This window comes from Mandrillus leucophaeus, unplaced genomic scaffold, assembly GCF_000951045.1.
Source record: "Mandrillus leucophaeus isolate KB7577 unplaced genomic scaffold, Mleu.le_1.0 Scaffold439, whole genome shotgun sequence".
Lineage (NCBI taxonomy): Eukaryota > Metazoa > Chordata > Mammalia > Primates > Cercopithecidae > Mandrillus > Mandrillus leucophaeus.
In genome coordinates, this window is record NW_012104687.1 from 552,338 (window position 1) to 568,526 (window position 16,189).

The window sequence follows — 16,189 nt, forward strand, 5'->3', positions numbered from 1 at the left end:
CTCCTGGGTTCAAGTGATTCTCCTGCCTCAGCCTCCCGAGTACCTGGGATTACAGGCGTGCACCACCACACCTGGCTAATTATTGTATTTTTAATACAGACGGGATTTTACCATGTTGGCCAGGCTGGTCTCGAACTCCTGACCTCAAGTGATCCACCCGCCTCAGCCTCCCAAAGTGCTGGGACTATATGGGTGAGCCACTGTGCTCGGCCTGGGTTTTTAAGATTAAGTAAATGACTTCAAAAGAAAGTTAGTTCTTGTAGTGGATACTCGCATGTCTCCTGGGATTTGAATTCACTTGTCTTCCATCAGGGTATATGGGTGGCAGGGTGCGGTGGCTCACACCTGTAATCCCAGAACTTTGGGAGGCCAAGGTGGGTGGATCACTTGAGGTCAGGAGTTTGAGACCAGCCTGGCCAACATGGCAAATCCCTGTCTCTACTAAAAACAGAAAAATTATCCTGGTGTAGTGGCAGGTGCCTGTATATATTAATGCTTATTGCAATATTGTTAATAGCAAAAAAGAAAACAACTAAAGTGTTTATCAGTAGGGAATTTATTAAATTGTGATAGTTATAAGCTAATATTCTATTCAGCTATTAAAAGGAATGATGTAGATTTCTATTTACTAATATGGAAAGATTGCTTGATACTTTATGAACTACAAAAAGCAGGGTGCACATCAGAATGTATAGTATGATTTATCTGGCAAAGTGAACGAAGTAATAGATAAACTCATATATGTAAAAACGTATTTCCTGGCTGGGCACAGTGTTTCACGCCTGTAATCCCAGCACTTTGGGAGACCTAGGCTGGTGGATCACCTGAGGTCAGGAATTCCAGACCAGCCTGACCAACACGGAGAAACCCTGTCTCTACTAAAAATAAAAATGTTAGCTGGGCTATGGTGGTGGGCGCCTGTAATCTCAGCTACTCAGGAGGCTGAAGCACAAGAATTGCTTGAACCCAGGGGGCAGAGGTGGCAGTGAGCTGAGATAATGCCAGTGGCACTCCTGCCTGGGTGACAGAGTGAGACCCTGTCTCAAAAGAGAAAGGAAGGGAAGGGAAGCGAGGGGAGAGGAGGGAAGGGGAGGAGAGTCACAGAGGACCACCTGCTGTATGATTCCATTCATATGAAGTGCGCAGAATAGGCAAATCCATAGAGATAAAGCAGATTAGTGGTTGTCAGGAGCTGGGAGGGGAGGAAGGAATGGGAAGTGTCTGTTAATGAGCATGAAGCTTCCTCTGGGGATAATGACACTGTTCTGAAATTAGTGGTGATGGTTGCACACCCTTGTGAATATACCAAAAACCACTGATCTGTACACTCTACAAGGATGAATTGTATGTATGTGAATTATATCTCAATAAAGTTGTTGTATTTTAAGAAAGGAAATAAGCTCTATCCTGCCTTTCCTCAATGAACCATATTTTCAGGTAACTGCGTTACCCTGGTTGATGCGGGGAATTCCTGTTTACAGAAGAATTCCAGCTCATAGATGTGGAAAGAATGATAGAAATGCATTATATTACAACCCCTAATGAAATCAATGACTCAGAGATCTTCAAAAGAAAAACCCATTGCTTGGAAGGTTGATGGGGAAATTCCCAAAGGCGAAGTCTAATTGCTGCCACGCACCCCCACCAAGGGGGCCCATGGTGTGACTTCCCAGAAGCACTCAGCAAAACCTGTGAAATGCTCCTCCCAAAAAAAGTTGAATCTGGGCCGGGCCTCATGGCTCATGCCTGGAATCCCAGCACTTTGGGAGACCAAAGTTCAAGGACTGCTTGAGCCCAGGAGTTCATGCTCAGCCTGGGCAACACAGAAAGACACCGTCCCTATAAAAAAAACAATTAAAAAGTTAGCCAGGCACGGTGGTGCATACCTGTAGTTCCAACTACATGGGAGCCTGAGGCAGGAGGACTGCTTGAGCCCACGAGTTTGAGGCTGCAGTGAGCCATGATCACATCACCACACTCCAGCCTGGGTGACAGAATGAGATCCTGCCTCTAAAACATAATAATAACAATAATAAATTTTTAAAAATTAGACCCAGGCCTGGGTGTGGTGGTTCATGCCCATAACCCCAGCACTTTGGGAGGCCAAGGCAAGTGGATCACTTGAGGTCAGAAGTTCAAGATTAGTCTGGCCAACATGGTGAAGCGCCACCTCTACTAAAAATACAAAAATAAGTTGGGCGTGGTGGCGCGTGCCTGTAATCCAGCTACTCGGGAGGCTGGGGCATGAGAATCACTTGCACCTGGGAGGCAGAGGTTGCAGTGAGAGAAGATTATACCACTGCACTCCAGCCTGGGTAACAGAGTGACACTCTGTCTCAAATAAATAATAAAACGTTAGACCTGAATCTACTGAGACCTTGAGGGCTTATTTACAGGAAAGAGGGAGACAGAGAAGCTAGTTAAATGACAGTATAAGGAAGCAAACAGAGAATTCCAGAATGTGGGAATGCTATGGGACAACTGGCTCTATTTTTGGTTCAAGGCAACAAGAGGGAACAAACAAAAAACAAGGAAAGGAAAGACTTTGGAATAAAAGTGACTCAAAAGACAATTTTTAAAACACCACCACACAATTGTGACTCTGGTGGGAGGACTTTGTATGGATCCTGATTTGGACAAAGCAATCATAAAAAGATACTTGGAGACAATTAGCAAAACTTGATTATGACTGAATATTAAATTATTCCAAAGAATAATTCTGAATGTTGTTAGGCATGATCAGGGCATTGTGGAATTTTTTTTACAGATGCACACTGAAATATCATCTTCATGCACGCCGCAATGACATGATCTGGGATTTGCTTTGAAATACTTCTTCAGGCTGAGCACAGTGGCTCACGCCTGTAATCCCAGCACTTTGGAAGGCTGAAGCGGGCAGATCACCTGAGGTCAAGAGTTCGAGACCAGCCTGGCCAACATGGCAAAATCCCATCTCTACTAAAAATACAAAAATTAACCAGGTGTGGTGGCAGATGCCTGAGGTCCCACGTACTCAGGGGGCTGAGGCAGGAGAATCACTTGACCCTGGGAGGTGGAGATTACAGTGAGCCGAGATCACACCACGGCACTCCAGCCTGAGCAACAGAGTGAGACTCCATCTCAAAAAAAAAAAAAAAAAAAAAGAAAGGAAGAATATATTAAGAATATGTAGCAAAACTTAACTATTGAATCTGGATGATGGAAATACAGAAAATGTCTTATTACTTTCACTTTTGTGTAATTTATAACATTTTCAAAAATGGACGGGAACTAAAAAGTATATGCCAAGGATTTCTGGGAAGAGTTAAGAAAACCATTTCACAACAAGTAAACAGGAAGAAAAGCAATATTTATAAATTAATACGAGGCTGTGTTACATAGTTTGCGATTTTTAAGATTTGTGCAATCAAGTTGGTAAATTGTATAAACAACTATTCATCTATATACAGCTCTTCAAGTTTATGTCTGCAAGGTTTATCTACACTTCTTCAAGTTTATGTCTACAGGGTGACCAACTGCTTAAAAAGTTATCCTTATAGGGAAAATGCAGAGTTTCCCACATGTGAATAGTAACTGCGCTTTGGCAGGGCATTAGAGTAGAAAGTGGATGAGGTTTAGGCTGGAGACTCTGGAGATGGTGAGGGGTGCTGTGCGTCACTTTGGCGGCTGACTGAGGGTGGGGTGGGGCAAGAATATTGGAGGGGAGAAGCTTGGGGCTGAGGGACCTGGTTAGTTATATAACTGAATCAATGGCACCTAATGAGAAACCAGGCAAGTTGTAATCATTCACTCACTCAATCAACACATGTATGCTTAACTCCTGTCCTGTCTCAGTCATCAAGTGAAAATTCTTGGATTCCTTCTTCTGTAATATTCTAAGCAGTTTCTGGCGTCTCAACTCAACTTTGTTTTATAAAGGCCATTGTTGATCCAGATTTTAATCAACCAGTTGACCTGTTAGAACCATTTCCAGCTGGAATTTTAAAACCCCAAATCTCTGTAATATATTATATTGACAAATTCAGCCAAATGTTACCTTCTTTCCTCTCTGACCTAGCACCCATATTCCCTAGGCTTCAGCTCACTCAATTAGCTAAGACTTGTTTGTTTGATTGTTTTATTTTGTTGTGGAAGCTATATCCTCCTTGGTCAGACTGTGTGCCTGTCTCCTGGAGCATCCTGGAATCTGACTTTCATTATAGATCTGGAAACGAACAATGGGCAGTGGAGTGGTCACGAGAATTAGAATCCTCTTGCAAAATAACTTCTCTGGGTGAGGTCATTACATACTTCCCAGAGAAAGCAGAATCAGCCTGGTCTGATGGAAGGAGGGGCTGCTTCTATCAGCAAAGGAATCTCACTGGACTTTGGATATGGGTAGTCAGGGAACACAAAATCATCAGCATCCACCCAAACATCCCTATTTCAGTTCCTGAGAGCCACTTTTTCCTGTTCCATGCACCTGGTCAGGCTGCGAATACAGCATACATAACAATTATATTACAAATCAGCAACCCATGGGATCAGCTCTCTTCAATTCTTGGCTACATGAGCCCTGTGGCTATAAGAGATGATACATCTATTGCAGTAGTCAGGAATGACACCAGGTTATCTGACCCTGCCTTGAACCAATAATTTAAACCCCAAATCTTTTCTTATTTGAAGCTCTGTGGTGCAATTATAAACAGCCATGACCTTGCTTGCCAGCAGATATCAGCCAAAAGCAGCAGGACTATGGCTACAGCCTCACTTCCTCCTTCCAAATCCCACTAACTGGCAGAACCCATCCATATCTGGGATTCTAATTGCAACTGAGTCTGGGAAATACATTTTTTTTTTTTTTTTTTGAGACGGAGTTTCACTCTTGTTACCCAGGCTGGAGTGCAATGATGCAATCTTGGCTCACTGCAACTTCCGCCTTCCGGGTTCAAGCGATTCTCCTTCCTCAGCCTCCTGAGAAGCTAGGATTACAGGCATGCACCACCACACTTGGCTAATTTTGTATTTTTAGTAAAGACAGTGTTTCTCCATGTTGGTCAGGCTGATCTCAAACTCCCAACCTCAGATGATCCACCTGCCTTGGCCTCCCAAAGTGCTGGGATTATAGATGTGAACCACCACGCCCAGTGGAAATACAATTTTTTAGCTTTTTAGATTCTGGAAAGAATGGATGCTGAGTCCTGGTAGATCACATCTAACACAGATAGACCCAGGGATAGATTTGTATGCTTAATATTGGGAAGACAAGAAGGTTCCTAACAGATTTGCTATTATTCTCCCTGTAAAAGAAGAGGTGAAATACAAGTGTTGGTAAGGATGTCGAAAAATTGGAACCTTTGTGTACTGTTGGTGGGAACACAAAATGGTGCAGCCACTGTGAAGAACGGTATATGGTGATTCCTCAAAAAAAAATAAAAATAAAAATAGAACCACCACAGGATCCAGAAATCCCACTTATGGGTCTTTATCTAAAAGAATTGAAATCAGGAACTGGAAGAGATATTCGTGCTCCACTGTTGATTGTAGCATTTATTCACAATAGCCAAAATGTGGAAGCAACCCAACCGAGGGTCCACCGACAGACGAATGGTTAAACAAAATATGGCATATACCTAAAATAGAATATTATTCAGCCTTTAAAAAAGAAATTCTGCAACACTTGACAACAGTGATAAACCTTAAGGGCATTGTGCTATGTGAAATAAGCCAGTCACAGAAGGACAAATCCAGCATGATTCCACTGTAAACTAAAAATAAAATCCTAAGTCCCCCACTGACTGAACGGACCTCCTTTTGGCTAAGGGGACCCCAGAAAAACCTTAGAGACTGAGTTCCCAGCTACAACAGGGTGGGACGTTAGACACGTGATGTGGTTTGGCTGTATCCCCACCCAAATCTCATCTTGAATTGTAGTTTCTATAAACCCCACGTGTTGTGGGAGGGACCCAGTGGGAGGTAATTGAATCATGGGGGTGATTATCCTCATGCTGCTGTTCTCAGGATAGTGAGTGAGAGTGAGTTCTGAGGACATCCGATGTTTTGTTTTGCTTTTGTTTTTGTTTTAGATGGAGACCCGCTATTTTTAGCAGAGATGGAGTTTCAATATGTTGGCCTGGAACTCCTGACCTCAAGTGATCCACCCGCTTTGGCCTCCCAAACTTCTGGGATTACAGGCATGAGCCACCACACCCGGCCTTTCTGATGGTTTTATAGAAGAAAAAGGCTTTTCCTCCTTTTGCTAATTCTCCTTCTTGCTACTGCCTTGTGAAGAAGGATGTGTTTGCTTCCCCTTCCACCATGATTAGAAGTTGCCTGAGGCCTCCCCAGTCATGCTGAATTGTGAGTCAACTAAACCTCTTTCCTTTACAGATTACATGGTCTTGGGTATGTCTTTATTAGCAGCGTGAAAATGGATTAATACAACACACCTTGATATACCTATTAGTGTTACTTATTTATTTATTTATTTTTTGAGACAGTCTTGCTCTATCCCCCAGGCTGAAGTACAGTGCCGCAATCTTGGCTCACCGCAACCTTCGCCTCCCGGGTTCAAGAGATTCTCCTGCCTCAGCCTCTCAAGTAGCTGGGATTACATGTGCACGCCACCATGCCCAGCTAATTTTTGTATTTTTAGTAGAGACAGGTTTCACCATGTTGGCCAGGCTGGTCTCGAACTCCTGACCTCAAGTGATCCATCTGCCTCAGCCTCCCAAAGTGCTGGGATTACAGGTGTGAGCCACCACACCTGGCTCTATTTGTGTTTTAGACATAACAACTGATGAGCATTAAAGTTAAAATAGAGACAATAAGACTGACAGAACAGACTGTGGCAATAAAATCCCAAATTATAGACAGGACCCAAGGCTGTGCTAGGCAAGGGTTAAGCCATGCACCCCTACCTTAAAGAATAAACTATGTTCAATTGCCACAAGGTTTTTCGTTTTCTGTCGCAGCTAAGTGAGTACTTGCCTCAAGATAAACAGTATTAAAACAACTATGACTCATTCAGCTCACAGACGCTGACTGGAACCCCTGTTCCACCAGCCATAACTACAGGTTGGGACAAAGAAGTTGATTTCAGTAACTTTCTTCAGCTAAGAAGACCACCACTCATTGACTGGTTCTGGCCAGTTTACAGAGGCTGTGCACTTGAATGCTTTTGTGCTCTGAAAAAGACCTTTGACATATAGGGCGTAATTATAATACATTTATTAAAAATTTTTTTAGAGACAGGGTTTTGGTTTGTCACCCAGGCTGGAATGCAGTGGCACAATCATAGCTCACTGCTGCCTCGAACTCCTGGGCTGAAGTGATCCTCCTCTCAGCCTCCCAAGTAGCTGGGATTACAGGCATGCATTATCATGCCCAGCTAAGCTTTTACTTTTAGTAGAGATTGGGGGGAGTCTCACTATGTTGCCCAGGCTTGTCTCCAATTCCTAGTCTCAAGTGATCCTCCTGCATTGGCATCCCAAAGTGCTGGGATTACAGGCATGATCCACCACACCTGGCCTGTAATATATTTAAATGCTAAGTCCAAACATTATTCAACCTAAAGTAAACATGGGTCATATATTACCACCTATGTAACAAACCTGCACATCCTGCACATCCTGCACATGTACCCTTGAACTTACAATAAAAGTTGAAGAGAAAGAACAAATTCTTAAGAGGACAGATCTCATGTTTTCTTACTAGGATTTAAAAAAAAATTTTTTTTAAGAAGTGGGGAAGTATGGAACCAAAAAGGGGCCTGCATAGCCAAAGCAAGACTAAGCAAAAAGAACAAATCTGGAAGCATCACATTACCCAACTTCAAAGTATACTACAAGGTTATAGTCACCAAAACAGCATGGTACTGGAATAAAGTAGGTACATAGACCAATGGAACAGAATACAAAACCTAGAAATAAAGCCAAATACTTACATCCAATGGATCTTCAACAAAGCAAACAAAAACGTAAAGTGGGGAAAGGACACCCTATTCAATAAATGGTACTGGGATAATTGGCAAGCCACATGTAGAAGAATTAAACTGGATCCTCATCTCTCACCTTACACAAAAATCAACTCAAGATAGATCAAAGACTGAAATCTAAGACCTGAAACCATATAAATTCTAGAAGACAACATTGGAAAAACTCTTATGGACATTGGCTTAGGCAAAGACTTTATGACTAAAAACCCAAAAGCAAATGCAACAAAAATGAAAATAAATAAATGGGACCTAATTAAACTAAAAAGGTTCTGCACAGCAAAATAAATAATCAGCAGAGTAAACAGACAATCCACAGAGTGGGAGAAAATTTCCACAAACTATGCATCCAACAAAGAACTAATACCCAGAATCTACAAGGAACTCAAAAAAATCAGCAAGAAAAAAGCAAATAATCCTATCAAAAAGTCACATGCTAAGGACATGAATAGACAATTCTTTTTTTTTTTTTTTTTGAGATGGAGTCTCGCACTGTCGCCCAGGCTAGTGTGCAGTGGTACAATCTCGGCTCACTGCAACCTTGGGCTCAAGCAATTCTCCCTGCCTCAGCCTCCTGAGTAGCTGGGACTGCAGGTGCCCGCCACGATGCTGGCTTTTGTTTTTTCGTATTTTTTAGTAGAGACGGAGTTTCGCCATGTTGACCAGGCTGGTCTCGAACTCCTGACCTCAGGTGATCTGCCCTCCTTGACCTCCCAAAGTGCTGGGATTACAGGCGTGAGCCACCGTGCCCTGCCCGACAATTCTTAAAAGAAGATACACAATGGCCAACAAACATGTGAAAAAATGCTCAATATCACTAATTATCAGGGAAATACAAATCAAAACCATAAAGCGATACCTACTCCTTCATGAATGGCCATAATCAAAAATAAAAAAATAATAGATGTGGACATGGATGTGGTGAAAAGGGAACACTTTTACACTGCTGGTGGGAATGTAAACTAGTACAATCACTATGGAAAACAGTATGGAGATTCCTTAAAGAACTAAAAGTAAATCTGCCATTAGCTCCAGCAATCCCACTAGCGGGTATCTACCCAGAAGAAAATAAGTCATTATATGAAAAAGACACTTCCACACACGTTTGTAGCAGCACCGTTCATAATTGCAAAAATATAGAACCAGCTCAAACGCCCATCAGTGCATGAGTGGATAAAGAAAATGTGGTATATATATAACATGGAATAATACTCAGCCATAAAAAGGAATGAAATAATGGCATTTGCAGCAACCTGGATGCAGCTAGAGACCATTATTCAAAATGAAGTAACTCAGGAATGGAAAACCAAATATCGTATGTTCTTACTTTTAAGTGGGAACTAAGCTATGAGGATGCAAAGGCATAAGAATGATACAATGGACATTGGGAACTCAGGGGGAATGGTGGGAGGGGTGAGGGATAAAGGACTACACCTTGGGTACAATGTACACTGTTTGGATGATGGGTCCCCCAAATTCACAGAAACCACGACTAAAGAACTTATCCACCCAACCAAACACCACCTGTTCCCCAAAAACTACTGAAATAAAAATTAAAAATATGATTAAAAAGAATGGGTGAAGTTAGCCAGTTGTGGGTGCACATGCCTGTAGTCTCAGCTACTGGGGAGGCTGAAATGGGATGCTTAGACCTAGGGGTTTCAGTCCAGCCTGGGCGGCATAGCGATTCCCCATCTAAAAAGAAAAAGAAAAGAAAAGAAAGACGGCCGGGCGTGCTGGCTCGTGCCTGTAATCCCAGTACCTTGGGAGGCCGAGGCAGGCAGATCACGAAGTCAGAAGATCGAGACCATCCTGGCTAACACCGTGAAACCCCGTCTCTACTAAAAATACAAAAAATCAGCCGGGCGTGGTAGCGGGCGCCTGTAGTCCCAGCTACTCCAGAGGCTGAGGCAGGAGAATGGCGTGAACCTGGGAGGCGGAGCTTGCAGTGAGCCGAGATCACGCCACTGCACTCCAGCCTGGGCGAAAGAACGAGACTCCGTCTCAAAAAGGAAAAAAAAAAAAAGACAAGAAGGGGTCAACTGCTCGGCTTTTTTGTTTCTCTAGCCATTGTGAAGACAGGAGTGAGTTGCCAGATTGGCATATGTTGCAGTCCCACTGAAGGCTAGTGGACATGAATCTCTAGGGAACAGTCTCGCCACTGCCTACTTTCTTCAGCTGTGCTTGGCTGTTTGGGAGCAAACAAAGAGAAAAGGTGCAGTTGGATTCACACAGCGTTGGTATTCTTACCAAATCCATGTGACAAAAAGACAAGGGAGCAAAGAGCTTACAGTAGTGGCAAGAGTATTGTTAAAATTATAGATTATGGAAAATAATCAGGCCTAGAAGTAAACAAAGAAGAAAGCCCTCAGACTGTGAGAAAGTGGAGAAGCCAGTGGCCTAGAGCTACCAAAAAGGTAGAAGAGGGGCCACAGAGGGGCCGTGCAAATCTGCAGACACTTTTGTTTTCAGACACCTTTATTCACGTCCAAGATAATCAGGGAAGGGGATAATGTTCGGCTTAGAAGGTAGAAAAACACAATTGGGATCTGCAGCTTTGAAGCCGCAAGTAGATTCACATCTCCGGTCCACCACTTACAAGAGTATGTGACCCTGGACAATTCATTTACACTTTTTGAGTCTGTTTCCCCTTTTTTAAAATTAGGAGAATAATACTATCTTATAATTGGTGAGAGGATTTAAAGAGATAATGCACGTAAAGCGCTTAACACAGTGCCTCGCACACAGTAAGACCTGAACACATGATGTTACTGTTACATTTGGAAGAGAAACCAACGCAGGGGTACAATGAGGACAAGTCTCAGCGCACAAGTACTGTAAGGTGGAACTTTTGGATAGCTAGGCGCATGCGTCTGTCTGTGGGCGCTCGCCTAGCGAGGACGCTGCGCATGCGCCGGAAGTTGCTGCCGGGAAGCCTGCGAGGTCGGTTCCGCCCGACTCTAACATGGCGGCGCCCTTTGTCTGCTCTGTAGTGCTGTCCCCGGCCTTCTCGCGGCCGTGATGCACCTTCCTCTGCGGTGGGGTCCGGGACATGGCAGGTGAGGGTCAACAATCGCCCGGGGCCGGGGAAGTCCCGGGAGCCGGGGTGGAGGCGGCAGAGGATGGGGCGCGGTGGGACGCCGGTGACGGTTGTGTGGGGGAGGGGAGGGAAGTGGAATGGGATCCGAACCGGGGCTGAGGGGACACCGCCGGGCGGGAGATTGTGGGGTGGCGAGGCGGGGGGCGTCGCCGGGCGTGCTGGCGGGGAGTGGGCGGCCAGAGCGACCGCCCGGGCGAAGGGGCGCGTGTCACCTCCCGGGCTGGATGACACCCCAGCTGGTAGCATCTCCGCCCCCGCCGCCCGGCTGTCACCGCCCCTTGACCCCGCGCGCTGTAGAGGGTGGGCGTTCTGCGGCCGCGAGGGAGCGCAGTGCCGGGGCAGCTCCCGTCGGGCGGCCGGGGCGGGAGGGAGCGGGGCTGCCCGGGCCTAGGAGGAGCTGACAAGAGAGGAGGCCGACGCTGTCCCTGTATAAAATCATTTCATTCATTCATTCGTCCTACGGACGGTGGTTCAGCACCTGATAGATGCTGAAGCTAGAGCGAGTGATGCGGGCGGGCTCGATCCTGGAGTAGCGGTTAGGAGTGTGAACCGTGGAGCCCAGCAGCGGGGTTTGAATCCCCACTCCCTGCTGTGACCTTAAGCACTTTTGGCTTTTTCTCTCTGCCTGGGTTTACTCAGCCTTTAAGCAGAGATGGTAATAAAATCTGCCTCCTAAGATTGTAATAAAGGGGAAATGAGGTTCCTAGAACACTTATGGGCACAAAGTAAATGCTGTGTGTTTGTTGCTGTTATTAATTGTATCCCCATCGTCACCCAGAGCTCAGAGACCCATGTGGGAGACATACAGGTAAATCAGCAATTCTGATACTGCTGCGAGGGCAGAAAGCCCTCCTTCCTCTGGAGCACAGAGACACATCACTCAGCCAAGGGGGACTCCCGGGAGGCTTCTGTCCGCCAGAAAACTAAGATCTAAGGGAAGCTCAGGGGAGTGAGGCAGAAAAACGAGTATTCTCAGTTGAGGGTGTAGTTTTCGAGAAAACTCATCTTTGCAGAGAGAGAGGCGAGAGAGAGATCAGGCTCAATAAAGAAGCAGACTGGGCCGGGCGCAGTGGCTCACGCTTGTAATCTCAGCACTTTGGGAGACCCAGGCGGGCAGATCACTTGAGGTCAGGAGTTCGAGACCACCCTGGCCAATATGGTGAAACCCCCGTCTCTACTAAAAATACAAAAATTAGCCGGTCGTGCTTGCGAGCGCCTGTAGTCCCAGCTACTGGGGAAGCTGAGGTATGAGAATCGCTTGAACTCGGGAGGCGGAGGTTGCAGTGAGCCCAGATGGCGCCATTGTACTCCAGCCTGGGCGACAGAGCGAGATTCCGTCTCAAAAAAAAAAAAAAAAAAAGCAGCAGCAAGCCGTGGTCTGGTCTTAGGGGACGTTGTAAACCTAGTTAAGGACTTTACATTTTAGGTTAATGGGGAGCCATTAAGAATCAGATCTGTGGCCAGGTGTGGTGGCTTACTCTGTAATTCTGGCACTTTGGGAGGCCAATGTGGGATGATCACTTGAGCCCAGGAGTTTGAGATAAGCCTGGGCAACATGGCAAGACCCCATCCTTATTTTAAAAAAAAAAAGAAAAAAAAGAAAAAAAAAAAAGCTGGGCATGGTGGAGCACACCTCTGGTGGTCCCAGCTTCTCGGAAAGCTGAGGTGGGAGGATTCTTTTATTTCCAGCCTGAAATAAAAGAATCAGATTGTTTGTTTGTTTGTTTTTTGAGACTAAGACTTGCTCTGTCACCCAGGCTGGAGTGCAGTGGCGGCGTAATCATAGTTCACTGCAGCCTCGACCTAAACTCAAGCGATCCTCCTGCCTCAGCCTCCCAACTAGCTGGGACTACAGGCGTGCACCACAACACCTGGCTGATTTTTTAAATTTTTAGTAGAGATGGGTTCTCACTGTGTTGCCCAGACTGGTCTCGAACTCTTGGCCTCAAATGATCCTCACGCCTCAGCCTCCCAAAGTACCGGGATTATAGGCATGTGCAACCACACCTGGCCACGAATCAGATTTGTGGATTAGGAAGCTCACTCTGGTTAAGTGAAGAATGTATCAAAGGGAGTGGGCCTGTAGGCTAATTAAGAGCCTGCTAGAATAATCCAAGTGAGAAATAAAGGTGTGAGTTAGAGGCAGAGAGTGAGGAGAGATGGTTTTAGAGATAGAATTGACAAAATTTGGTGATTAGTTTGATGAGAGTTAGGGGCAGGAAGGAGTCAGGATCACCCCAGTTTTTGACTGATGGGTGTTGGATGCTGCTCCGTGTGATAGGGAGCAGTACGGGGAGCAGATTTGGGGGAGGGCAGATATGTTTAGTTTTGAACATGTTGGAGTTGAATGCCTGTAAAGCATTCAGGTGCACCTGTTCAGCGGTGATCTAACAGTTGTCACCATCAAAGGTCACTGAAGTCATGGGAGGGGATGAGCTCGCCTAGGATAGAGTATGCAATGAGAAACAAAGTGTCCAGGATATCCCAGAGCAGTGCCAATGCTGCAATAATGCTTGGGTACAAACCTCATCGTTTTTTGCTTCTCAACATTGTGTCCTGTCTCTCACTGAGCAGCAGATCTTGAGAGCAGGGCCTGAGGCTGAGTCTGTGCATCTTTGTGTCCCAGTGTCAGCATGTTGTCTGGCACAGACCAGGCTATTTATTCAGCACTTCCCTGGGCCAGGCTCTGTGCTCAGCACTCTGTATTTGTCTATGTTTGATGGATGCATGAAAGGGCAGCTCTGAGGGAGCAGGTACCCTTTAGGTTCTCATCAGATTTTCCACTTGTATGTCATTGATTCAGGTAATGAGCCGGAGGAGGGGAGCCAAGCTGGAGTTTACACAGGCAAACTGTCAGAAAAGAGTAGCCTGGGCTATCTGGAAATCTGAGGTATGTCTGTAATACTCAAGGATGAAACAAATCAGATCAGTTTGTCCTTCTTCTCTAGGTTCAACATGATTCAAATGATTCTTTCCTGATAGCCTTTTCTTTAAAATTATACAGTAATGACAAAATTCCAGTTACAGTTTGGTTGGGAAATTGTTGATATTACTATTACTGTTTTACCTACAGAGAGAGGCCAGAGTGGATGATCAGCGGGCAATGCTCACATCTTTAGTTAGGTGAAATCTACAGTGGCGGAAACAGAAGTTTATTCCTTGCTCCTTAACATTCTGGAAGTACGCAGTCCAGAGCTGGTAGAGCAGCTTGCTGTGTTCTGTGAGATCATCTGGGAGCAGGATTCCATTGATAATGTGACTTTTCTTACTCAAACTTAGGCTTCCATCTCATGGTCCAAGCTGGCTGCTGTAACTCCTGCCATCATGTGTGATCTCCTTAGGGCAAAAAGGGAAACAGAGCAGCGAGCACACACTCATTCCTTTTAAGGTTCTAATGTTTAAGGAGGCATTTTTGTACAACATGGTTCCCAGACATAAGCCAGTTCCTGCATCTGGTGCACAGCTAAAGAACAGATTGTGACTGTTTCAGTGCTGGAGAAAAAGCTGGCTGAGAGAACCTTCTGTGTCTTCAGTCTGTCTGGATTACTGTCTTGGGGTGTGATCCCCGCCTGAGGGGAGGTGCACTGAGTCCCCAAGGCAGGCTACTCTGGCTTTGGGTAGGTTTACAGGGCTTGGGCCCGGGGAGGCCAGGCTTGTTTATCCCATTCATTGTTTCTGTGCCCAACATGTGTCAGGCATTGTGCTGGGTGCTAGGCATGCTGGCATGAGTAAGACTGAATCCCGGGAGCAGGTGCTCCCAGCCACGTGTATCCTCACAATGCAATGCAGGAAATGCTTTGGAGGGCTGGTAGAGGGTGTTGCACACAAAGGGAGGTTGCACTGGCGCTGGAAGGCTTTCCTTGAGGGAGTGAAGATGTTGTGAACGGCACATTTTGGACTGATCACTGTAAAATTCCCCTTGGACAGATAGAGGCAGCTAGGTCTCTGGAGTCAGGTGTGAATCTGCCCTCCCGTTGAGTGGCTCTGTGTCCTGACAGTCAGTTCCTTCTGAAACTGTGTCCCAAAGAGTTAAAAAAACAAAAAACAAAAAACTAATGACTACTAATTTTCCTAATCACAAGATTGTCTTCTGACACATCAGACAGCAAGCCCTTTTACTCGGTTTCATCGCTGAGCCTCAGTTTCCTCATCTGTAAAATAGGGATGACAACATCTACCTCACAGAATTGTTTGGAGAATTACGTGAGGTCAGGCAGGTAATTCACAGGGTTTGCTGCATAGTGCAGCGCTCCCCAACCTTTTCGTTTTTTTTTTTTTCTGTTGGCAAAATATATATTTTTTATATATAGTATATATATAGAGAGAGAGATATATGTGTGTGTGTATATATATATATATAGAGAGAGAGAGAGACAGACAGAAGGTTTCCCCCACCCACCCACCTACCCAAAACATGTGTCTTAGTGTTTGATTTTTTTTTTTCATACACAGAGAATAGGGAATTTCAGAATTTGTACATATATTTTAGCAAACAAATTTTGATCTGTTGGCTTCTTGGTGCAGTAATGGTGCCAAAGGTTCATACTATTACAAGGAAGTTGTGAACACTGATTTCTCAGGAGGTGAGGCCAGCCCCACATGAACTTCTCTTGCATCCCTCTGGTCCACATGATACATAACTACTTCGACTTCTTTTTGTTCCTCTCATGAATCATTAGACATTAAAAATGGAACAACAGAGTCACAAAGGGCCACATGCTTTTCAGTAGAAAGCATTCTCCTTCTCTAGGTTGCTATCACAGTGCAGACTTGACTGCCTGAATATGCTCAGGAGATTTAGTAAGTATTGTCTGTATTTGGTTATGGAAAAGGCTCTCCTGGCTGAGCGCGGTGGCTCACGCCTGTAATCCCAGCACTTTGGGAGACCAAGGCGGTTGGATCAGGAGGTCAGGAGATCGAGACCATCCTGACTAACATGGTGAAACCCCGTCTCCACTAAAAATACAAAAAACAGGCGCCTGTAATCCCAGCTACTCGGGAGGCTGAGGCAGGAGAATCACTTGAACCTGCGAAGTGGAGGTTGCAGTGAGCCAAGATCGTGCCACTGCGCTTCAGTCTGGGCGACAGAGCGAGACCCCGTCTCAAAAAAAAAAAAA

The 16,189-nt window shown here is 45.2% G+C and overlaps 2 protein-coding genes across 6 annotated transcripts in view; one reads left to right on the plus strand and one right to left on the minus strand.

Annotated features, from left to right (window-relative positions):
* The window catches only part of LOC105549434, a 23,614-nt gene extending 12,588 nt beyond the window's left edge, over positions 1 to 11,026 (minus strand). The window contains exon 1 of the mRNA XM_011993983.1: positions 10,864 to 11,026. Coding sequence (XP_011849373.1) covers positions 10,864 to 11,026 — 163 coding nt within the window. The remainder of the gene's footprint in view (positions 1 to 10,863) is intronic.
* The window catches only part of ZBTB17 (zinc finger and BTB domain containing 17), a 37,208-nt gene continuing 31,900 nt past the window's right edge, over positions 10,882 to 16,189 (plus strand). For 4 of the 5 annotated variants that reach the window (XM_011993965.1, XM_011993966.1, XM_011993967.1 and 1 more), the window contains exons 1-2: positions 10,882 to 11,031; positions 13,876 to 13,962. Coding sequence is in view for 1 of the 5 variants with exons in the window: in XM_011993964.1 (XP_011849354.1) it covers positions 11,025 to 11,031 (7 nt within the window). In the remaining 4 variants the exon portion in view is untranslated. The remainder of the gene's footprint in view (positions 11,032 to 13,875; positions 13,963 to 16,189) is intronic. The other variant, XM_011993964.1, reaches the window with a different exon arrangement.